The sequence below is a fragment of the Passer domesticus genome, chromosome 6 (genome assembly GCF_036417665.1).
Source record: "Passer domesticus isolate bPasDom1 chromosome 6, bPasDom1.hap1, whole genome shotgun sequence".
Taxonomy (NCBI): Eukaryota; Metazoa; Chordata; class Aves; order Passeriformes; family Passeridae; genus Passer; species Passer domesticus.
The window spans coordinates 10,193,232-10,217,218 of record NC_087479.1 but is presented as its reverse complement, the minus strand read 5'-3'; the positions used below and the strand labels follow the sequence as shown (position 1 = coordinate 10,217,218).

General features: G+C 45.1%; 2 protein-coding genes and 1 long non-coding RNA gene across 10 annotated transcripts in view; 1 reads left to right on the top strand and 2 right to left on the bottom strand.

The window, feature by feature from the left end:
* Window positions 1–159: 159 nt before the first annotated feature.
* On the bottom strand, window positions 160–9,638 carry CKB (creatine kinase B). Of its 3 annotated transcripts, none has more exons than XM_064423233.1 (8): window positions 9,487–9,638; window positions 8,440–8,652; window positions 7,166–7,320; window positions 6,132–6,264; window positions 5,077–5,248; window positions 3,534–3,657; window positions 2,662–2,851; window positions 160–2,131 (listed from the first exon to the last, which is right to left on the bottom strand). In XM_064423233.1, exons 1-8 carry the CDS (start codon window positions 9,608–9,610, stop codon window positions 1,953–1,955), a joined length of 1,290 nt encoding a protein of 429 aa, XP_064279303.1. In that variant the 5' UTR covers window positions 9,611–9,638; the 3' UTR covers window positions 160–1,952. The 3 variants fall into 3 exon arrangements, with proteins under 3 accessions (XP_064279303.1, XP_064279304.1, XP_064279305.1); XM_064423234.1 differs by lacking the exon at window positions 8,440–8,652 and adding an exon at window positions 7,802–7,989 and having other exon boundaries at window positions 9,487–9,599; XM_064423235.1 differs by lacking the exon at window positions 8,440–8,652 and having other exon boundaries at window positions 9,487–9,625.
* Window positions 9,639–11,203: 1,565 nt separating this feature from the next.
* On the bottom strand, window positions 11,204–14,328 carry LOC135302592 (uncharacterized). 3 transcript variants are annotated; one of them, XR_010364182.1, is made up of 3 exons: window positions 14,172–14,328; window positions 12,981–13,159; window positions 11,204–11,474 (listed from the first exon to the last, which is right to left on the bottom strand). It is a non-coding gene; the product is annotated as an uncharacterized LOC135302592 (long non-coding RNA). The 3 variants fall into 3 exon arrangements; XR_010364183.1 differs by lacking the exon at window positions 14,172–14,328 and adding an exon at window positions 13,612–13,741; XR_010364181.1 differs by lacking the exon at window positions 14,172–14,328 and having other exon boundaries at window positions 12,981–13,440.
* TRMT61A (tRNA methyltransferase 61A) overlaps window positions 12,969–23,987 on the top strand; it is a 23,693-nt gene continuing 12,674 nt past the window's right edge. The window contains exons 1-2 of one of the 4 annotated variants that reach the window (XM_064423239.1): window positions 12,969–12,993; window positions 16,500–16,864. In XM_064423239.1, the coding sequence (XP_064279309.1) occupies window positions 16,534–16,864 (331 nt within the window). In that variant the 5' untranslated portion in view covers window positions 12,969–12,993; window positions 16,500–16,533. Of the gene's footprint in view, window positions 12,994–13,446; window positions 13,468–13,861; window positions 14,002–14,605; window positions 14,736–16,499; window positions 16,865–23,987 lie in introns of those variants that run through there. The other 3 variants (XM_064423240.1, XM_064423236.1, XM_064423237.1) reach the window with 3 other exon arrangements.

Here is a 23,987-nt window from a genome sequence, read left to right as displayed (position 1 = left end):
TTTTCTAGTTGGATGCAGGCATTAAAGACTGGCTTGCTGCTTTAAGCACAATTGTTTAGCCAGCTACAGGTGCTGTCTCAGACTGCAGGGGCTCAGGAGCTGAAAGCAGAGAAATGTAGCAGCTCTGATGGGTTAAGAACATAGGAGAAACAAGATGCATAGAGAGAGAAATGTTTTTATTAGTCCAGCTGATATAGCTAGAAAAAAATAGACAAGTTTTCAGGCAACTCCTTTCGTTAGGTAATTGCTGTGAGCGCAGTAACGACGCTGTGTTGAGGAGAGGCACCACTAAATGAACACTCTCTGATTACAAGAAGCAAAACCAGCTATTTGCCAAGCGTCTGTGAACAGTGACATGAAGCACAGCATGGGGGATCTAAAGAATATACAGAACCAACCAGTTGTCTCTTGCACCATTTTCTCTTCCCTGCTCTCACAAGCTTCGTACAGAAAACTCCTCTGCTGATTAACTCAAATACAGGAACACCCAGTACAGAACAAAACTCTTACATATGATCTCCTCTCCCCCACCCAATTAACTTTGAAACACATACAAAGCTGTATTAAAAGAAAAAAATAATCTTGTCTGAAATGTTCACTCAGCCTTTTCTCACCAAAATTAAATCAGCTTACCCCAGCTGGAATCATCTCTTCAGCTAAGTGACAGCCTGCAATCACAGCCTTAGAAATATCACAGCCTTTACAAAAGAAAGCTTCAGTTATTGACACAAACCTATATAAAGCTGCACGCCAAGGAGCTCTGCATCAACCTCTCGTCACGCTCCCTCCATCAAAGCTGTGTTTTAGCAGTGGGTAGAGCTGTTGAGCAGGTGCATCTGCATGAGCTGCAAAGACTGCTCTTCCCAAGGGTCTGATGCTCCCAGTTAGCAATACTTGTGGAAAAGGCTGCTCCTGTATGTTATAATGTGATGCTTCCACACAGCAAGCACACATGTACAGCCATTCTGGAGAACAGACCTACCTGCTGCAGTCTTGAGCTCATACCCAGACAGCTACCTGAGCTTGCAAGCCAGGCCCAGTTTGGAAAAAAACTAATTAGCACGTTTTAATTTAGTATAATGCTCAGTTTTAGGTTCATGGGGCAACTGGTGCAGGGGCCAACTAGAGTCAGCTGACTAAAGCTCATTAGCTGGTATTTTCCTCTCTGTGGCAGCTTCCAGCTCCCATCTCTGCCCTGGCTGAGCTGAAATCACTTGAGAAGCATGGGCTGAATCAATCTAGGTTTCATCTCACCCCTTACACTCAAAAGAACAACTGTTTGTTTACACTAGCTAGGTTGAAGACATGCTTCCCCCCACAAAGCAGCTCAGGGTCACTAATACCATGGGCTGGAGTCTGACCTCAGAGCCTGGCCCTGCAGCCCCTGAGGGCCCACCTGAGAAGAGCTGCAGCCCTCTGTAGCCAGCCCTGTCTCTCCTCCCTCACAGGAACCAGCCTGGCTTGCAGTACTCAGGATAATGAGAGTTTACAGTTGGCAGGAGCAGATGCACAAGTCAAAGCCTTGGAGGTAGGGCATGTTTGCAGTGACTCATGTTTCACATTAGTTCTCAAATTTACAGCAACTACAATCAAGTTAGGAGGTTCAACTTCTGGAACTGCTTTAACAACATTTCGACTCAGCTGGTCTGCAGCAGCACACCGAGGAAGATGTGCTTGCACACAAAACCAGACCACCTAGCATAACTATGAAAACCAAGTCACTTAAATCTCAAAGACATTCAGTTAACGTATCTAAGACAGCTCAGGCCAAACAATAGTTTATTTCATTTCATTTTCAGCAACATCTCAACCATCAAAAAAATAAACTCTAACACAGATGGATGGAAGACTTCTCTACAGTGTAACTAAGTGGGCTCTGACCCCAAGGGTTTGAATTGGAGTGACATTTTATTATTCATCCAATAAGTTAGGAAGCATGAGAATAAAGTGCTTTATTTCTGAGCTGGCATGAGGTCATCAATGGACTGGCCTTTTTCAAGGCGTTTCTCCATTTCAATGAGAAGCTTCACTCCATCCACCACCATCTGCACCAGCTCCACCTCAGAGAAGCCGAGACGATCAGCATTGGAGACATCAAACACTCCTCCAACAGCAGCTGTGTCCACACCACCTGCAGCAAGAGATTCAGTTACAACATTGACCCCAGCCAGAGCAGGTGAGTCTGCCTTTCTTCCCTCACTAGCTTGAGGCAGGACACAGCAGGACCATTCTCTACAAGCTGCCACTGGTGCCTCATCCTACGTGCAGGAAGAGAAAGCCATGTGTGACTGCCAACATGAACCACAGAACATGCAATTAGGCCAGCTCTTTATTCTTCTGACCCATGAGCAATCTAACCAGAGGTCACAAGTACCCACTGGAGCCAACTCCTAGCCATAGGTTAAATCAGGATTCCCACCACTGCTTATGAACAGGAACAGCTGCCCCCAGGTCCACTTGCTCAAAAGACCACTGGCATCCTCAACTCCTCCAATATACAATTTGAAAACTTTTTTCTCTCCATGTGCTTTACAAGGGTTTCTTTGGCATGGTGTGACAGGCACTGACTGTGTGAACCAAGAGATGGCTTTGGCCACAACCAGGCTTTTGCTGGTATCTTAGGGCAGACTGACTCAGCCCACCAGTGTTACCAACTCTCACCTGTGCCTCGTTTCTGCAGCCGAAGTCTCTTGAGGACTTCTCCAAATTTCTCATGTTTCCCAAGGTGTGGGAGCTTGATGTGCACACCAGCACGGAGCCCTGTTCCAAGGTTGGATGGGCAGGTCAGGATGTAGCCCAAGTGTGCATTCCACATGAACTCATAGTTTTTGGCCTTGAAGAGACTTTCTATCTATAAATAGAAAAAATGAATGTTTAGAGATTGTTCTATACCTTATGATTGTAGAACATTCATTAGTGCTCACTTGCAGCTTCAGTCACTCAGCAACAACCACAACACCCAGAACAGCTATTTCAGCCACATAAGCCCCTCCCTATGGAAAAAATGGCCACCAACAAGGGGCTTTTAAGGCCTTCATCTTGCTCCTGTCAGTGAGGAAGGCTAAGTTTAAAAGCTACGCTCCTTATGTCACTACCTGTTGGGAAGCTGGATGTAACATATCAAGCTGGCACATCTCTTAGGATCAGGAAAGGGGCTGGCAAAGCTCAAGCTCATATCAAGACTAGAAGTAGAGAACTTGAGTCCAGCTTTGCCCGCATACATTCAAGCAATTTTTCCTCCTCTCCAAGGTCTCAAAGCTTTAGAGAACTATGTAGAATTTCTTTACAATACAGTTGAGACATTTGGATAAAGGTGCCACCACATCAAGCAAACATTCTACATTACACAGCTACAAGGCTTTTTGCCAAAACACCTGTTTTGGAGCCCTCACCCTTCATCAGGGTGTTCTCAGAGATCCAGGCTATGAAACACAACCATGGAGGACTCCAGAGGGGGCTTGAAAACTGCATTCTCAGATCTAACTAGAGAACATGTGCCATTTGAACATACAGCCCAGACAACAGTGATTTACCTTTGTTAGTCCAGTACAGAAGCGGCTGAATACTTCCTTCATGTTACCACCTTTCTGCATGGAAATAACTCTAAGGTGGTCCTCCTCATTGATCCAAACCAGGAAAGTCTTGTTATCATTGTGCCTAGGAGACAAAGCAATCAGTTTGCTGCCTTGCCCACCTCACATTTTGAAGATGGCCCCAAATTGCTCATCACTGCAGTTTTTAGTTCAAGAGGCTCACTTATCTCCTTCAACAAGATTGATCTTCCTTCTTTTCCCCACGTAGGGCCCAAGTTAAACTGGTAGTTGCTACCCTGCTCAAGAGGTAATTTAAACTGGCCTTTACAGAGTGAGTAATAACATGGCATTACCTAGTCTTACAGTATCAAAACCTAAAACCCTCTCATCCCCCTAGCTCAATTGTGGCTCCAGTTTACAAACTAAGGTATTTCTGCTCAGCAATATGCAGAAAGGTGGTCAGTAGACTTTGAGGGAGTTCTGTACAATAATGGTCATGACACCATGTGTAACAAGCCTTTTTAGCAGTATTTTGCCCACTTATGTCAAACTGCAATTTGTACCTTACTTTCACTATGAATTTTAGATCAGGGCTCTTCAGAGATGCTCTATAAAAATCATCTGAACAATGGGCTCCACCTGCCCCAGCTTGCAGCTGACAACAAGTACTATCATCCATGTTTATCTTGCTGGTAATTTCTGAACTTGATTAGGATCAAAAATTAGCTAGTACCCGAGGAAAGTTATTTATGCAGACAACACTAAGACATTACACACTTCAAGTCTGTAGATTAGTCATGCTCAGATGACAGCGCTATCTGGTGCTGGCAATCTGCAGGTAGATGATGCAATCTTAAAGGTGACCTACAGAAACAAAGCGTGCTTCCTCTGGGTTGCACTGAAACAGCTGCAGTAATAAGATTGGAGCATTCCTGTTGATAAAAACCTAGCCCTTAGCTTACAAGGGAGCAAGTTAATTATGCTGCAGAAGCTCTGAGATGCAGTTTTATGTAGGTGACCTACATTTAAAACAAGCAGAATCCTTCTATTCCACACCTCTGCATCAGTCAATTCCTGTCACCAGCTCTCTGGGGACAGATGTCATCACTAGCACAGATAAAGCCCTAACAGTCCAGCACCAGTGAGTTTCTGCAAGCAGAAGTGAAGAGACTACAAGGGAGTAACTATGCACCCAGGATCAACCCTGAGCTAAGACAATGCTATAGTTTGTACCACAAGTTACTCTCAACTCTTGTGGGAAGAGCCAACTGTAGTGGCACATCTGCTCCTTTACAAGTGATCTACTTCCACAAGCTGACTGAGTTTCTGCATGGCTCTGGTTCTGGGCTAACCAAGCTGGCTTGTTCTTACCAGCATAAGAACACTTGTCCAAATTTTGCTGGTTAACTGCAAGTTCTCCACAGAAGTTTCTCATCAAATACAGTAATACAAGGCGAGAAGCTACTATTTTGCTCAACAGTACAAGTCCCCACCGAAACAGCAAAACTAACTTCTGTGACTGCTTGCTCACAGACATACTCACCAGATACCCCTGGCATCAGGCCAGTCTCGTGCCATCCCAGATGCCAACAGAAGAGGAGAAACTGGCTTGTCAAACAAGAAGTGGTCATCAATCAGCTGCTGCTGCTCTGCATCAGTCATGTTCCTCAGAGCATAGTACTTCCCCTTGAGATCACCATCCAGACTACCCAGAGCTGAAAGAGAGAGACTTTTAGAAAGGGACTAAAGATTCTCCACTTTCCCAGCACTTTGGAGACCACACACAAAGTATGGCAATGTTTGATCTGCTGGGTCTGGTTCCTCCCTTGCTTTCATCTGCAATGGCAATGCCCTTGTGGCAGAACCTGAGGCAGTATCAGATGATTTGACTGCACCTTCCAGGCTTACACAAGTAGCCTTTGTTCCCTTACATGCAGTATAGAATCGTTACTGCTGCTGAACTGCACAAATGGAGACTGCTTTTCTTCCAAGGAGAACCAAGGTTATGAATATAACAAGCAGTATTATTGTAGTCAAGGACTGTTACCCTGCCCTTGAGAAGTTTTGAAACAACTACACACTCAGCCTCCAGAATTGCACCTTGAGCACTGGAAGGCAATAGAAAAAAAACAGCTGAATAGTTTTACTGAAAACCAGGGCTTATTCTAGTCAGCTGCAGATTTGGAACAAGAGTACATCTCTAAGCAAGCTCAGCTTAATGAAAGTCAATTAAATGAAGCCACAGAACACTGCACCCCATGACTCAAGCTCTGTAGTTGCTACATACCTGTTACATTTCAGGTTTGAGCCCTGATGAACCAACCTCTTTCCCCACACACACACAGACAGAAGCTTTTGAGATCAGCAGAGGTCAACTTTAATGCAGTCCAACTTCCCTGTGCCATGTGCTCTGGCTCTCAAGCTGCAATGCTGAGGCAGCTCTCTAATGCAATGAGCCTTTTCCAGGGAAAGCTCCATGCTCAGATTAAGTCTCCAGGGAGGCAGTTTTTGCCAAGTGCCTCCATTTTCAAACGGCAAAGAACACCCCTTGCACCAAGGACAGACTGGTGTCCCCTGTGCACCCAGCTCTCACTTTACCTTCGACAGAGAGCTTCTCGATAGCCCGCCTCTCTCCTCGGCTGCAGTGCGGGGGCAGGCAGAACCCACGGATGCTTCTGCCAGTTCTGACACGGGAACTCAGCACGTAATTGGGATCCAGGTCATCACCTCCCTACGAGATTAGGAAACCAGCAAGTACAACGCTGTTACCAACACACCTAAACACATGCAGCCCCCATGCATTTAAGAATGCACTTTACACCAGAGGCATTGACTCCCTGGCCTGTGAGCCAGTGCCTCACTTCAGTGCTATTTTCTTCAGCATCACATCAAGTATCTGTGTAGCACAACTCTTGCTCTGAGGTCAAGGCTACAGCTACTAAGAAGCCCTAGAAGACAGGGACATAACCAGAACATCAGTTCCAAGTCCATTTCAGACTGTGGTCCAGGCTTCTGTTACCCCTTACAGATTTGCAATCTAGAGATATCAACATGAGGCAAAACCTTCTTTAGGTGTTTATTCTTGCAAATGAGAATTATTCATTACTGTTCTCCCAAGTCTCTTATTTTCAGTATCATTTATGGCTAGCGAATCAATATGGAGTTAAGAACTCCCAGAGTTTAGTTTACAGTAACATTTAAAACACATAAAATTATTAAGAATCTCTACTCCTAGCTGTAAAAACATTTATTTGATAGCATGACACCATCAGCTGGTAATTAAGATCCAAGATCAAACAGAAGAAAGTTTTTAAGTTTTATGATAGTCCTTGACTTGCAGGACAGTGCTCTTTAGTTTGACTGTTAGAGCCCACAGCTCAGGGAAACACACCAAAGGTGTTTGGCACAACCCACGCTGCAGCTGCACCTGAAAGAAGCTCCTGCTGCACACAAGCTGCCCAGCCTCTGACACCCCAGAGCAGCAAGCTCTTCAGGCTGACTGCACCAGACTCACAGCCCAAGTGTCCATGCTCGGTGGAAAAGGGGACAGAGCCTGAGCAACCAGCTTAGGCAGCTGCCAACAACTTCACAGTCCTCAGACCAATCATCTGTAATTGATCAAAACTTTATACCTGCAGGTTATCAGCATTCAGGTCAGTCTTGTGCTGATCACTTGGTTTGTAGCCACCATGCCTGTCTTCAATAACTGGATCAAAGAGCTCCTTGAACACTTCATAGGATTCTTCATCACCAGCCACGCATCCTACTGTCATTATGAAGGGATGGCCTGGAGTGGTAATAAAGTCAGAAGAGCTAAGTTTGGGTGACATTTGGCTGTACTCCAGTGCAGCACTAACCAGGCAAGTTCTTTAGTGGCGAGTCTAGTCACTTAGATGTTCATTCTTACATAGAAACATTTGGAGAGACCCTACATTTTACACTTCATCCAGTTTGTCAAATGCAGTGCTATGGAAACCCATAGCTATTGTCATTAAACCATGCTCATTTGTAAAGCTTGGTTTAGGACAAATTTGCACAGCACATCTAATTTGACTAGCTAATTTAGATCACTGCATAGAACTTTATGTCTAAACAATCATGCTTTGCTGCAAGCAAGCATGCTTTACTTTTTGCTCCTTCTGCTACAGAGCTACAATTCTGTAGTCTGCTCATAAATGCCACCTCCACAAGATTAGTTTTAAGTCACCATATTCAAAAGCACCAGTTACTTCAGCTGGTTCACACGGAACATTCTCAATGCATTTTACCAGGATTATCAACCCCAGTCTGAATGACATCATCCAGGGTGAAGCCACTGGGCGTGACTCTGTCTCTCAGTTTCTTGTATAAATCCAGGGTTAGAACTTTGGCCATGTGGTTGTTGTGGGTGCTCAGGTCCGGATACTCCTCATCAGGAGGCAGTCTCTGATTATTTAGTTGGGCCATTTTGATATTGCTAGAGTAAAAATAAATACTGTAATGTTAACATGTAAACACATCTGCTCCCCCTTTTTCATAGAAGTGCTAGAAAACATCACGTAACCGGTCTGGAATAGGAAGAGACCAAGACAGCCAGGTAAACTGACTTTTTTTTCCCCCCCTCCCCAGATGAGTTATAATTAGAATGCATTTGGTTTGACTTTTTTTTTTTCTCTTCAGATTGAAAGTATTTAGCAGAGCAGTTACATAATTTAAGTGTCTGGGAATTGATATGTCAGATCACAGCATGAAACACAGCTTGATGGAAACATGGCCTCTCAACAGAGGCATGCCTTTAGAGCAGTCTCTCAATGCTTTAGATTTGTCCCTCAGTATCTTGAGAACTTTGGGTTCTCAAGCATTGTCAAGAAGCACTTCCAGTCAGGAGGGAGAACAGATCATTATGCAGACTTAACAATCCCATTACCTGGGTTGTCAACCCCAGTCTGGATACAATCATCCAGGGTAAATCCACTGGGAGTCTGTTTATCCCTCAATTTCTTGTACAGGTCCGGGGTCAGCACCTTAGCCATGTGATTGTTGTGAGCTTTCAGGTCAGGGTACTCCTCCTCAGGCTTGTACTTCATCTTCAGGAGGTTGTGGCTGTTTGAGAAGGGCATGGCTAACCCTACCGCAGTCACTAGGGGAGAAAGACGGGAAGCCTATCACGGGGGGTTTGGCAGCCTCCGGACCGCCCGGGGGAACGCCAGGCACCCAAAAGGTCACCTTGGCTCACGTTCCACCCGCGCCCTTCACACCTCTGCTGCTACACCACCTTCCACAGGCGCCAAGACGGAGCAAAGAAATTAAGTTCTTCGCCTCCACCAGCCTTGCCCCGTCCCCACCATCCCGGCCGCAGGGGCACAGGCTCTCCCGCCTGCCGGGGCGCCGCCCGGGCGGGGGGACGCGCCCAAGGTCGCGCGGAGCAGCCGCTGCAGCAGCGGGCAGAGCCCGCGCGGCTGCGGGGCACGGGCAGCGGCCGGGCCGCCGCCACCCCGGGCCGGCCGGCAGGTGAGCGGGGCGGCACCGCCGCGCCCTCGGTGCGCGGCCGCGCCTCCTCTCGCCGCTGAAGGGCGAGGGGAGCCGGGGGAGCGACGGCGCCCTCCGCGTCCGCGGGCAGCCGGCTGCTCCCGGCCGGGGAAGGGAGGGCAGCATCCAGCAAGCCCTTACACAACAGACGGCTCCCTCAGGGGACCTGGACGGGGCGAGCGTATGTAACTACCCTGCTAAATACCGGGTTAATCTGGTTTTAGAGCCCAGCCAGCCCGGCGAGCACCTGCGCCGCTCCCCGCGCCCGCCGCCCCGGCTGCGCCCCTGCCCCGCGCCGCCCCTCGCGCCCCTCCTCGGCCGGACCGGCTCCACCCCACACAGCGGGGGGAGGAAAAAAAAAAAAAGAAAAAGGGGGAAAAAAAGGGGAAAAAATAGAATCCTTTGTTTTAAGGCTGCAGAACAGCTCGGCTGCCCCGGGACTTACCGCGGGCTTCGCAGCTACAACAAGAACGTCCGCGGTGCTCCGCGTACCGCACTGCCCGAGTCCGAGTGAAGCTCCAGCGGCCCCGCCGCGCGTCTTTTATATAGAGCGCAAGCCCGCGGCCCATTGGCCGTTATTTATAGCCCATTCATTCCATTGGGCCGCGCCGCGGCGGGCGGGGCGGGCGTTGCGCCGCCGGCCGGGCCCGCGCTCGCCGCCATTTTGCTCGGCGTCGGGGAGGTCGGCTGTGGGCGGCGGGACCCCGCGGCCGCTCCCGCGGCGCTGAGGCGGCCCCGGCGTCAGGGCAGGAATCCATCTCGCGTGCCACCCGCCAAGGCGTGCCACCGCGCACCAACGTGCCTGCTTGCAGGCTTCACACCTTTGCCGACACCTTGGTTGAGGGTTCGAGCGCGGGTGTGGCAATGCATCGTCCCAAAATAAGGGTTGTGCAGCCCGGAGAGCGGCGAGTGTCCCGAGCTGGCACAGAGCCCTGAGGCGGCTGCGGATGTGGCGCCCAGCCCCCGGCAGCCTGGGTCTGCAGAGGGAGGGCCTGCGAAACCGTGGGCTCATTTTACAGTTCAGTTTGAAAGGAAGTAGGGTGATTGTGTAAATCGCAGTGAATCCTCTGCTCTTGTCATGTGCCAAAAAAAAAATTTAAAATCTTCAGCTTTTATTGGAGAGAGGGTGATTTCCTGCTAAAGATAGGCACAGGAACTCTGGGATCTGACCCATCTAAAGCTCACCTGAAATTAACAAAAATAGGGACTACCACTGGTCTTTTTGTAGGAATCAGCAAGTTTGTCCCAAAGCTAAGATGCAGATGAGAATCCTACTGTTTGCAGAAATAATAATATGTTAACAATGTGAATTAGTATCTTGATTTGACTTTCACCTTTACATAAGAGTATCTTTATCTTTCTCTGACGTGTTTCTCACAGCAGAACCCGTGTTTATCCTCCTGTCCAAACAGAGTGTATTTATCCATGAGAGTGCAGATCTGAGTTCCAGAGTTGCTTTCCTTGACATGAGCTGTGAATGTCAGGAGACATCACCTGAAACTCTTTTCCCATCACAACCCTTTCAGCACCATGACCAGTACCCTCACCCTAACAACAAGCATGTGTACTTTACAGAGCTGCTTAGGACTTAAAAATAATAATATACATATAGAGGAAATCATTGCAAAATAAAAAGCCTAGACTGCTTCAAATAAAAATGTGCTGTGTTTGGCTGCCATCCAGATTTCCGAGTTATTCCAGGTCTGGTAGGCTGAGATGCTGAGTATACAGATCTCCAGGAGAAGCCGAGGGCTCAGCATCTGTGCAAGTCCGGTCTCAGCTTCCGGATCAAAGAACAAATCCTCTCTCTTGGTCTCCTCTGCACTTTTAACCTCACAAAGTCTTCCCCTGCACACTAATAATTTCACACAATGGTCATGCTTCAGAATAGTGCAAATTGCAAATAATGCATGGCTATACAAGTATTAAATTATTATAAGTGTAAAATTGTACTTAGAGTGCTCAATAAATTACAATATAAATGTAATATCACTGGATTACCTCAGCTACAAACATAATTCTGATTGTGGATTTTTTAATGTAAAACATTAATATTTTATTCTTAATTTGAAACAGAAATATACTAAAACCATTTTCTTACATTATGGAGTATTTTTGTGGTGGTGTTCTCCACAAAGAGAAAAAAAAAAAGCCAGTCAGGGTAGGTTTTGAAGGCTCCTTTTATCTTATTCCATAATCTATTGCCACACAAACAAAGAAGCAATCAACTGTTCTGCAGTTTAATTGTTCAGGAGATTTGTGGAGTCAAGGTCACCTCAAGATCCAAAATCCAAGGATCCATTTCATTGTATATGCTCCTTTTCTCCCCGTCTTGCAGAACAGGGAATACCAGTCGTGGTGAGCAGGTAGAAGTCTCAGTGTGCCAAACATTACAGCACTTCCAACACAAACACACAGCTCTTCTTCACAGAACTTGGGTGACATGGAGAGAGAGTCAGGAACACAAAATCACTAAAATATATCCAATTTACACGTTTGACAAGCAATGCATCCTCTACCCCCCTCTTCTCACCACTATTTGACAAATTTCTAGCATGCAGTAAGTCAGAAGTGGCTGGGTTTTACTCAGACAGCATTTAAAGATTTGCTGAAAGCTGTGTGTAAATTGGATCCTATCTTTGTCACAGCATTCCATGCCAGCTTCCCTAGTGACTTAATTACAGATGCTGTGCCCTGTGTCAACAGCCTCTGATCACCCGCTTTATCTGCCTCATCTGCTGGGAAACACTCTTTGGATAAGCCTGTATGGCCTGTTAGACTGTGATAAAGGCACCAAAACTCACTTTCCATGCTGGGGTGGTATCTTAGTGAATACTGATTTATATGCTACATTTCCAGTTGGAAAGGTGGGCTGATTACTCCAGAGATCTTTGCACTGAGCTTTAACAATGAAGAATTAAGGGAAGTTAATCAAGGGCCATGCAGCTAACTTCCTAAGAGGCTTAATTATAAATGTTGTGTGGTGTGCAAGTGCAAGAGGAGATGGGTGTTAGCTAGTGAATGTGTCTTCTGAAATTACTTGCGTGAACAGAATATGAACCTGAAGAATTAGGGGATAAACATCATCTTGGAAACACAGAACAATATTCCAAATTAGGAAACAACAAGAGAAAGTGGTTTGCTGTGAACAACTGAATTGTTTCCAATTCCTAATCTACAACTAAACACCACTTGAAAATTAAACGTAACACTCATGTACCAGTAGATTAAAGAAACTGGCCATAGCTCCATCTGCTTAACTTGTCAAATGAAACTTCTCTTCCCATTTATCACTTAAAATGTATTTGCTTAGTTATTATCCTTGGTGTATTTTTTCTCACAGCTTAGGCAGGCTGTTGAAAATTACTGATTGTTTCCAGTGAGCTGAGTGCCTATGGAAATGAGGAGTTGCTGAGTGTCTCAATCTTGCACACAGTCAGGCCCACAGTGATCTGAACAGCAGCCCATCATGGGAAAGAAAGGACATGAGAACATAAACAATGACAAATATAACCAGTGACACTAAAAATGACAGAAAATTAAACAAAGTGGGTGCAAATATAAAGGCACAGCAGAGCCATGATTGCTAGTCAGAAAAACAGCTGAGTAGGAGTTTGCAGTTTAAGAAACCTCTGAAACTGCATACATTATGTTTAGATTAGATGGAGAAGAGTTTCATAACTAACAAAGACTACTGCAATTATGCTATGGGCAGGTCAACACCATAACAAAAAATATGTTCTCACTGAAGGTAATGGGAAAAAAAAATCCCTTATTCTTGGTGTAACCACATTAATTTAAAGAATCACAGATCATCATCTAAACAGCTCTCCGTTACTGATTGTGAAAGGATGACTTTTTCTCCATTATTGTGTGTTACAGGTTACTGGTGAATGCAGCACAGTACAGAGCGTTATCTGATTTAGCTGGGAACACTACCTGCACGTCCGAGGTGATTCACATGCTCCCTGCTATGCCCATCCCGCTCCCATGCCAGGTGGCCTGGGCTTGTTGTGAGCAGAAGATGAGGCAATATTCTCCTCCTTTGCTCCTCCTTGCCTCCTGACTACAGCCCCCGTACCACCGGGGCAGGCAGGGCTCTCCACATCACTTCGATCCTAAACACGAGACAGAAGTAGGAGTTAGTACCATGCTGTTAGCGGGTTAGATAACAATTCTGCTGCTTCTGAGCCCACAGTGTGGTTTCTCCTGCAGCCTTATGAAACCCCTGTGAAGAGCTTGGTTGGCCTTGAGCTGCCTTTCCCTGAGGCTGCCCTGGGGGAAGGGCATGCAGAACTTTCTGGAAGCTGTCTGCCTGGGGGCCATGGAGGCAAGGCCCAGGTCTGCCAGTGGCAAAGTCATTCCCTGGGGAAGGGGCTTGAGCCCGGCTGGTGGTGGCCCTCGGGACACCCTACACGTTCAACAGGTGATGAACGCCAAGTTCCCACTTTGCTATCAGTCCCCATTGCAGCTGTTCCCAGTGACCCACTGGGACCCGTCAGGTTTCACTGACAGGGCAGCTGCCCGAGGCAGGAGCACCCCTGAGGGGCTGCTGAGGCTGCTCACTGACCGTCCCCACTGCTCAGGACCCAGCAAGGAGTGCTGACAGGCCGGGGCGGGGGCGGTCAGCAGGGCACTGCGGGGGACAGGCGCCTCGAAGGGGCCGAGGTGCGCTCAGGGGGATGGACGCTTCGATGGGACTGTGGGCATGACGGGCTCAGGGGAACGGGTGCCTTGATGGAGCTGTGGGCATGACGGGCTCAGGGAAACGGGTGCCTCAGGCGGGCTGCAGGAGCTAGGTCTGATATCGCGCCGGCAGAAGCGGCGGCGACTCCCCGACTGCCGGCAGGGCTGGCGGGGGCGGAGGCGGTGGGAGCGTCAGCAGCCTGCGACCGAGGCGGAAGAAGGCGCTGGGCGGCTCCGCGTGTGAGGAGAGCCGGGCCGGGCCGGGCTTGGGGAGGTAAAGGGCTCGGGGCACGGGGAGAACCGTCCCCGCGGGGACGCGGGGCGCTGGGGCCGGGCCGTTCCTGCCCCGCGGAGCGGCCGCCCGGGGCCGTGACGGGCTAACGCTGCTCTCCCGCCGGCGAGTGCCGCCTCTCACCCCTTCCCTGCCCAGTCCGTGCTTCTCACCTGCCCGCAGCTGAGGCTCCCGGGCCCGCTGGCTGCTGGGGTGCAGGAGCCGCATTACCGCCCTCGGGACACGGAAGGGGGCTGAGGGGAGCCTGGCACCGGGATCACCCCTCTGAGCCGGGGCACGGAGCGACTGCCCAGCCTGCGTGCGCCTGGGCAGGGAGGGGGCAGGGGCAGCCTGCCAGGTCCCTGTGGCAGCTGGTCAGGGAAGAGACGTGTGCCTGGGTTGTGGTTGAAGGGAACGCAGTGTCATGTTAGTGCTTTTATTTGTGAGGCTGCGAGGGTTCCCCTGAGGCGTTGGGTTTAGGTCTCTGCAGCCGTGGCAAGCGCAGGGGGAAGTCCTGGCCCCGTGTCGGGGGATGCCGCAGCAATCCCCTGCGTGCTGCCCGGGGAAAACCAAACGGTGCGGGAGCCTCTGCACTGCCGGGCATGGGGAGTACTGGGAGGGGTGGTAGATCACTGTGCTCCTTGACAAGGGGGCGAGGCAAAGAAACTTCCGAATTCCTCACCAATTCCAAAATTCCTCACCGATTATACCCCAAATGTATGAATATAATGCAGCAGGTGAGGTCTGAGCCTAAGGGATGTGTCACTTGGGGTGTCAGCGTGCACTGATATGGATGGACTTGCTGGACTTGCTGGTCTTAAAGGTCCCTTCCAGCCTTTAGGATTCTGTGGTTCACTGCTGTGGCTATTAGCTGTGCTAAGTGTAGTGGCTCAAAGGGAGGCAAGGAGCCAGTTGGTGTAATCAAAGGGAGAGGAATTCGTTCAGTGTTCCTGCAGGCTTGCTACAGGATTCTTTTGCACATGGGTGTAACACAGTAAATACTGTGAAAAAAATGGATTCCATTCGAGGTCCTTTCAGATGACACTTGTGAGAGCTGAAAACTGCACTGCATTAAAAGTATCTGGAATGAGAACTCTTAAATGTCATTTATAAAAGATTAAGACATGAACATAATCATAGGGTGCAAGCTATAAAAGACAGCATTTGTTCTATCTCTCAAAGTCCTTTATCTGTACATTTCTGAATTCATGGGATGCCCTTCTTACTATTTCACCAGATGTCCAGACAAGCCTCTTCTGCTTTGGCATCTGAACACCTTATGCAATAACCATGTCATAAGCTTTGGAAGTTTCAGCCACAAGCACATCTGTTTATCAGCCTCAGTGGCTGCAGTGGAAAAATTATAAATCTAGCTGCTTAACAGCAAATTGAGCAACATGGAGCTTCAGGCATGAACTAGACTACAGACACCAGACTACACTTTGAGAACTGAAGGTTTTTAATTTAAATGATGAAGCAGGACCAAACTCTTAAACATTCAACACAGAAGTGCTGGAATTCAGTAATTATTCTGAAACTAAAAGTAACGCTGCTTTTGATTCTGCCAGGGATGATGTACCAGAAATCTGACTTTCAAAGCCTTCTGTCATAGGCTTTAATTTCTAACTTTGGGATCCCTGTTACTTCGTTAAGCAATTCTTGCATGAACTGATCAACCTGCAGCTTAGACAGTTAGCTGCTTTATCTGAAAGGCAATGTCAGGTTTCATTGTAAGCTGCCTTCTGATTTCTAGATTGTCTTCTCAAAGCCATCAAAATTTAATTGTAATTCTCTAAAACAGCTCTGAGACCATGGGGCTGAAGTGCTTCAACTGTTGGCTTGCAAGTGGTTGTTTACATTTAGCTGGAGCAGAGATCACTTCCCAGACAATTACTTTGCACCCTCAATCGCAAATTAAAGGCCACAATATTATTTTCTTTTTCCATGTAGTTAGTCCAGTTTATGCATAAATTAATGTCCTTAGCCTATCTCTAAACGTTCATTTGGAAAACTTTCAAGTATACTTTTGTTAGTGGTCCTAATAGCTGGGGATTGAGGTCCAGGCAAGTAGCAGAATGTCTTTATGTTGCAAATCATCAAAAAATAAGCAAGAAAATGTGAATAGAAGTTAATAATATGCTCTGAGTGCTCAGGAACTGTAATTGAACAGGGTGCTGAAATTGGTATTAACCTACAGTAGCATTTTGGAGCAGGCTGAGTAAATTATAATGTATTTCCCGATTTTTCGTTAAGATGTACCATAACCAAGAAAAATACTTGTTATTTTCAAATCTGTGGGATCCTTCCATTGATTGTAATTGGATCAAGAGTACAGTGGAGAGCAGCTCCCTGAACTTCCTGGAGCTCTCTTGCTAGCATCTTATTTGCACAGTGTGGTTTTGTTCTGTATTGGAGAAAATAAAATTACTTGGTTTTATGTCTGTAGTTTCAGCTCCACCGTGGTCCTGTGAAACTCTCCTGACATTTTTATTCTTCTCTAGGTGACAATCATCAGCCAGCTGCAAGATTGTCACCATGAGTTTTGTGGCATATGGAGATACCATACAGGATGGGGACACGGCTATTGTGTTCCTGGGCCACGAGTCCATGTTTCCTGTGAAGGTGCAGCATGGCTCCGTAACACAGACTAAGTACGGGGTCATCAGGCATTCCACGGACCTCATAGGCAAGAAGTATGGCTCCAAAGTGACCTGCAGTAAAGGAGGATGGGTGTTCATTCTTCACCCGACTCCAGAGCTGTGGACCATGAATCTCCCGCACAGGACGCAGATTCTGTATTCCACTGACATCTCCATAATCACCATGATGCTGGAACTGAAGCCAGGCTCCATAGTATGTGAATCAGGTAATAATTACTATGTTGAAATCCTTTATTAGGAACTAACACCAACACTTTCATTAAAAAAAAACAGGGTTTTCTTTGTGTTTTGCAAAAAGTTGCACTTTCTTTCCACTGTGATACAATTTTCCCTGCCCACGTGTTGAAGAATTCTGTATCATGTGCACATGTTTTCAGCTGCTGTTTCTTGGAAAATTGATGCTACCAAGGTGTGCAGCCTCATTTATGTGGGTATACCTCTGAGCATGTGTTTGGTTAATTCATCTTCTTAGAAAAAATATGGAAACATTTTAATTTACCTTTTCTGAAACTGTTGTTAAGTACTTAAAATGTGTTTGTAAATACATGATTTAAATCAAGATTTAGGCTTTGAATTAGCAGTTTCAGGGGATATAGTTGAGATAACCTGGTGAAAGAGACTCTGGTGATAGGGTGTTGAACTCATAAGAGAAATAAATTGGCAATATTTATATATGGTACTGTGTAAGTACATAAATTTCACTCTTCTTTTTCCAAGTATAATCTACTTGTAGCACCACAACCACATGCAAAATCACTGATTAAATACAATGGGTGATGTGTTCATCACAGGGCTGTGTTTTATTTCTAAACTTGGTTTAATTTATTAACAGCTTTCATGTTTTTGCTTAATTTGGCAGTAAGGAGTGAAAATTGACATAAATGTTTTCTTGGTTGCATGGAGTTTATAATAATGTCATCGTAACTTTATTACTACAGGCAGTATGAGGCTTGCTTGATTGGAGTGAATCTCTGTGGTGTGGAGAAATAGCAGCTGAGGTAGTTTGTTCTTGTTTTTTCTGGCTGTTTGAGCATTTTTTGAAGCAGTTCCATACACCTCCCTCTCAAGCACAGATATCGCAAAGGATCAGCATGACAGGACTGTGATGCACTGTGCTTTCTTACATTTACCATTTCCTGTTCCCACTCATGCATAATTTTGGGCAGCTTTTCAGGCATAATGACCACTTTCCAGCACAACTGAGACAGCACTTATCTCTGCCCCCAGTTGAGAGCCAGGCAGTGTGTTTAGCTGGTTGCTGTGCAGCAGCACTTGAAGCAGGCAAAGCCCTGTGCAGAAGCCTCTGGTGCTGTGAGAATAGCTGGGTCCTGTGAGTTTGTGATTTGGTTTGCAGGACGATCAGACGTTTTCAGTTTTGTCATGGGAAGTTTCTGTATTCATCAGCTCTTCCTCTCCCTGCTATGTTTAGACAGGATGGGAAAAATAAACAACAAATCATTTGGGGGGCAGGGGGAAGAGATTGGAATTGTTCCATGTCCTGTCTCACTCAGACTAGTCAAATGTACAGAGCTGTATATAAAATATTTTCAATAATGTCAAAGGTGCCTAGTGAGGATGAAAATGTTTAATCTCTTGCTTATCTAAACAGCTAAGAAATGGAAACACTTGATGATTTCCTAAAATGTTGTGAGTCAAAAGTCATAGCCACAAATCAATCGTTTTTGCTAAGGGGAAACTGTCCCCAGGTTCATTTTAATGCTCGTACTGACAATGTATTGCAACTTCAGCTTTCCAGGCAAAGTTTTATAGCTATAGTTATGCTTGTATTGCTTGCAAGGTTCACTGTGCACAAAGGAAGGAAAGAAGAAAGAATACTATAATAAATCCATCTGGCTAACCTTGAAGCAAGAGATCTTACTGCAGATTTACTTTGAATTAAAAACTTGACAGGTATTGACAACTGGAGCCTGCAGTGTAGTGATGTGGCCTGATGTAGTGCCTGCTTTGTGGTGATGTGGCCTGCTTTGGTGCCATCCTAAATTCTATGGTGTTTGGTGATCCAAAACCATTAGCTCTAGATTAGCCTTGTGTGGGCCAGACAGAGCCAGCCCAATGGTGATGAGTAGAAACAAGACAGGAAATCTGGTATAGTAAAACTTGAGTCTGCTTCCTGCTGGTGCCACGTTGAGGTGTGTTTTAAGCATTAATTAGCACAGAGGTCTCTCTTTTTTATTGTTTGAACTTAGATATACAGTTGCTGTATGAACTGGCAAAGCAGACTGTGAAACATGCTGGGCTCTTTTCCTCTTGTGTTACTAACTCAACTGTAGAGGTGTGTCCTGTATTTAGCCATTGAAAGCTAGCAGAATTTTTAATTGGTCTCCCCAGCTGTGAGAATAAATGATTGAAAAAGTAAGAGGAAATAACTTCTGTGTCGTGTTGAAATGCTGTGAATATAAATGATCTTCTGCATGTGATTATAAAAATGGAGTAAAATAACCAGAAGGATTAATTTTATGTCACTTTAATTATATAATTTAAATTGATCATTTAATGATATAGTTTAAATTGATTAATCATGATTTGTCCTAAAAGATACAAACATATTAATATAGTTTTTATTATGTTTAATCATCTTTAATAAACACATAAAGAGAAGCTTGTCAGCAGCACATGCATAATTAAAATGACCCAGGCATACTCTGTTGAGGAAACTATAAGGAGACTCTGCATCTACCTGATGTTTCATGACAGAGGTGTAGGAATATGATCCTTTTTCTGTCTTCTGCTAATTTCTAATTTATAAGGGTATGTTGAGTTTTAAAACTCTTAGCACTGTTACTAGAGCTAAGATATTTTTAAAATATTGGTCCCTGCTCTTAGAAATTCCACACTTGGAGACAGTTTTTAACAGCCCTATCTCTCCAAAATTATGATACTCAAAATAGCTGCTTAAATATCTGCTGTGAGTGGCCCAATTGTATGAAAGTTTCATTCTTGCCAGGTAACTCTAATAATCCCATTTGTGTTCAATCTTTCTCTTCTGTCTCACCCCACTCTCCAAATTGTCACCTTCCCAGGCTAGGCTCTCTGTAGGATAATTCCATTTGACAACTGATTTTGAGGTCTTCATGTTTATTTTTAATGCTATACTGGAACCAATATGAAACCTTTCAAATATTTTTCCAAGCAAAATCCTCTTCTTTTCAGTCCCCACACATCAAGGCTTTTTTACTGTTCTCTCTCCATGGTGAGATGTAAAAGAGTGCTTGTCTTAATAGTACAGCATGTAAAATCTCATTTAATCTGATAAATCTCAGAAATATTTTGGCTTCAGTGGAGTGTAGTATTTAGACAAAATGTAATTTAGTCAAAAGCACTTTAACCACCATCCCAGTGATCCTTCAGCATTCACGTGAGCAAAATCAGACTCACGTGAGCAAAAACGTTAATTGATTTTTTGTTTCCCCTCAGCTAAATCCCAAATTAAAAATTGCTAAACCCTATTCATTGCTACACAGCAATGGGTTTCTGAGCTGAAGGACTGGATTTCTGAAGGCTGACAGCAGTGTTCTGGGTTCTCATGGTTTCTCAGAGGAGTAATAGGAGCTGCCACCCAGCCTTACCCTAGAGCTTCTCAAAAACAATTATGAAATTTTCAAACTCACAGCCTGGGTATAGATTTTGTTAAAGAGTACACTCATAAAAATTTAATGAGGACTTAATGATTAATGGATACTTAATAAATGATTAAGAGTTTGTTGTGGAGTCCCAGCAAGTTAGCTGTATGCTTCTGACTCTTCTGAAGTGCTTATAGACTTTTTGACAAATTCTGCTCATGTCTTCATTATTTTTGTGTCATAAGTACATATAAATTGTTTGCAGCTCTGTTTTTAGTGTAAAGTACAGATCAAAGTTATTTTGATTCTGGAATGTGCCCAAACTAATTATGTCTGTGTTTTATAATGTCTCCCTTATCTACCTCTTAGCAGCTGTTCAGGTTAGAGTGAGAGAAGAATTAGAAAACCTGATCCTTTTAGAGCACCTCTTGAAGTATTAGGAAGGCCTCATCAGTACAAATGTCATAAACCACAACATTCTCTTGCCACAGCAAGGCACTGAACAGGTGCTGGGGCCCCCAAGAGAATGGCAGTAGAAAAGATGTGGATCTATTGGAGCAAGTCCAGAGGGAGCCATGAATATGAACAGGGAGCTGGACACTTTCCCTATGGAGACTGGCTGAGAGAGCTGGACTTGTTCAGCCTGGAGAAGAGAAGGCTCCAGGGAGATCTTATAGCACCTTCCAGTACCTAAAGGAGCTGCAGGAGAGCTGGGGAGAGGGGATTTTACAAGGGCATTGGGTGATAGGACAAGGGGTAACAAGTTTAAACTGAAAGGTGTATTAGGAGGAAACCATTACTGTGAAGGTGCTGAAGCCCTGGCACAGATTGCCCAGAAAAGCTGTGGATGCCCCATCCCTGGAGGTGCTGAAGCCCAGACTGGATGGGTTTTGAGCAACCTGGTCTAGTGGAAAGGTGTCCCTGCCCCACACAGGTGGGTTGGAACTAAAGAATCTTTAAACATCTTTAAGCTCAAACCATTCTGTGAGTCTATGATGATTCTATGAACCAAATCTCTGACCACATGAGGCATCACTGTGATGTATTCAGACTTGTGGCTGTCATGTAGCTGATGAGGAATGCTGTTCATACCCTGAAGTGTTTGTTTCCAGACTTTCTGGACTCACTTTGATCTTGTAATCTGATATAATACCTGACCACCATGTATACATCTTGTGCAGCTCTAAACCTAACCCTGTTGTTAACCATATTATGTCCATTCTATAGAAGATTCCTTCCTAAAAATTCAGACTTTTGAATCTATAAGGAAAATGTATTTCTTCACTTGAATCTCTAAAGAAAAATTAATTCTTCATATTCTTTTTTAGGCAGTGCCAGCCTTGAAAACCTCCCTACTATCCTTCCCTCAGCTCCTCAGTCTGGTCAGTGAGCAGTGGCCCTCTCTGACCTCCAGCCTGTTGCCTAAAATTAAAATGCCTGCTTCAGGATGGTGTCCATTACAGATAGGCAGATAAGCTAATTTTCTGTCATGGGAACTTCTTGACTGCAAAGTGAACTTTTTTGATTAGGTGTTTTCTCTTTCATCCATCAGTTCAACTCCTCGAAATTCTCTCCCTCCCTCTCTTCCTTCTCTCTGTCCCTGCTCCTCCTGTGTCTTACCTCTGTTACCATGATTTGGACCCTTGACTACCTTCCCAGGAAGATCTTTGGGTTAATTTCCATCAAATGCTTAATATCTTTTCATGTATTCATTATAAGTCATTACAGAAACTTGTCATGTGGAGTGAGCAGTCTGTCTGTTCAGTGGTTCTTGACAGATTTTAGCTGTGGAGTTGTTAGCTGTGTCTCAAGATTAATTTTCCCTTGGTTTTGAGGCTCCTTCCGTTCTCATGGCTGATTCATGACCTATCTCACTATTTGCTAGGACTGAGTGGTGTAGCTAGGAGACAAAGAGAGCAACACTGTCATTGTTTTGTTGTATTTACACATTTCAGAATATCTTAGGTAGCCAAATTTTGCATCAGAAGTTTAAGTTCTCCTAAAAGGTTCCTACATATTTTAGAGACCCAGTATTAAATAGCACTTTGCATACTTTTCTTTTTTTTTCCTGTTTCCAAGCAATATGAACCTTTTTATGCACTTAAGAGCTTATTCAGCTTTATTCCAAAATGCTTTTGCTTACACACAGCTGTACACATCTATAAATCCTAAATGACAATTTGTAGCTCCTTTTTTAAAAAGAAACACCATGATGAGTAACTTCTAGGGAAGACAAGCCAAGCAATAGCCTGCAAAGAGAAAATGTAGTGGAACACAGAATCAGGTCACTTATATTTATGGCACGGGTAGGATTCCAGGAGATTAGACAAATATCCTTTGCAATAAGGAAACCAGACTAACAGAAAACAGTGTGAAATGTACTTTGTATCCTATATCAGTTAGGCGCTGTGCTCGATGCCATGGTGACACTCAGTCTTGGCAGTATTCTGTGCTGAAATAACATGCTTTATTTTTGAACAGCTCAGATATTGTCCACTGCAACTTTTGAGAAGGTGAGAAATTATTTTAACGTGGTCATTGTTTCAAGATGGCTGAGGTGTGTGGAGGCTTCTCTGTGGAAAACCTGTCATTTGAATAAGCAGAGGGTGAGAACAGATCTGTTGGAGGTCAGGACAGTTGAGAAGTTCATCTGATCAATACTTGCTTGTCTGCAAATCAGAAGCAGCTGTCAGTAGGTGCTGAGCCAGAGTGTTTTATACAGGTGTCCACTTGCTAGGACTGAAATCCTAAAACTGCAGAGTTCTGCTTGTTTTGGGAGAGGGGCAAAAACACTCCCCAAGAGCTTATATGTATCAGAGAAGGAGAATGTCGTGTGCCTGAGCCCAAGAAGAAGGAAAGGATACTGCATCAATGTGCAGGGCCATTAGCCACCTAAATCGTGGGTGTAACACAGGAGCTTAATTCCTGCCTTTGGTCTGAAGTGGAGCCCATTCCTAGTTCACACTGTGCTGATCCCCTGCACGGTGCTGCCTCCTCAGATGTTGAGCTCTGTGTGGCATATTGGGGCCCCTGCAATGCAGATGTCTGCTTTTTGACTAAGATGTTTGAGATCACAGAACAGTCAATGTAAAAGAGCATCACATTTTCCAAGTGAAAATTAGCAATGGTATAAGTGCTCACCTAAGTGAGCTCTAAAGCAGCAGCTGTGCTGTTAAGGTTGTCTTTGGTACAGTTTGAATTGCTGTTGTTTTGCCTCTCTTCTGTAGAGTCCATTCATGATTAAAGCAGTAGTCAGGTGGGCATTGTCCTGTGGTAGAGAGCAAACAGTTTTTAAGGCCATTTATTGTGCAGGCTGTCAGAAAGGGAGCATCCTGGTGTAAAAATTATAAATTAGTTGTTCTAGTTGTCTTGCCTTCTGCTTTCTAGGTCATATCAGGAACATAGACATTTCACTGCACCTCTGTGAAAAAGAAAATCCACTGAAGTTCTTCCAGTTCTGATCTTGCCTCTTCTGATACAAAATGTTAATTTTTGAGTATCCAGTTTTTTGGTTCAGATAATTTGTATACAGGTAATTCAGCTATGCTATTTCTGGTTTGGTAGCATTCTACTATGTCTGCAGTAGTACTCCTCAGGTTTTGCTGCTGTCCTGACTGATTCTGTATCATGCTAGGATACATTTCATTTCCCAAGGAAACTTGTACCCAACTAGAACTTACTCCAAACTGGTGCCTAAGACTCTTTGAGTAATATTTTGCTTTTTATCAGTGGTAATTTTGAAATAAAG

Excerpts from the sequence above, each read along its gene's own strand:
- CKB (XM_064423233.1), bottom strand. The coding sequence starts at position 9,610 with ATGGGCCGCGGGCTTGCGCTCTATATAAAAGACGCGCGGCGGGGCCGC. Across the intron at positions 7,321-8,439 it reads GACTGGGGTTGACAACCCAG|GCCATCCCTTCATAATGACA; the intron begins GTAATGGGATTG and ends TTACCACTCCAG. Across the intron at positions 3,658-5,076 it reads CCTGATGCCAGGGGTATCTG|GCACAATGATAACAAGACTT; the intron begins GTGAGTATGTCT and ends TTTGTCTCCTAG.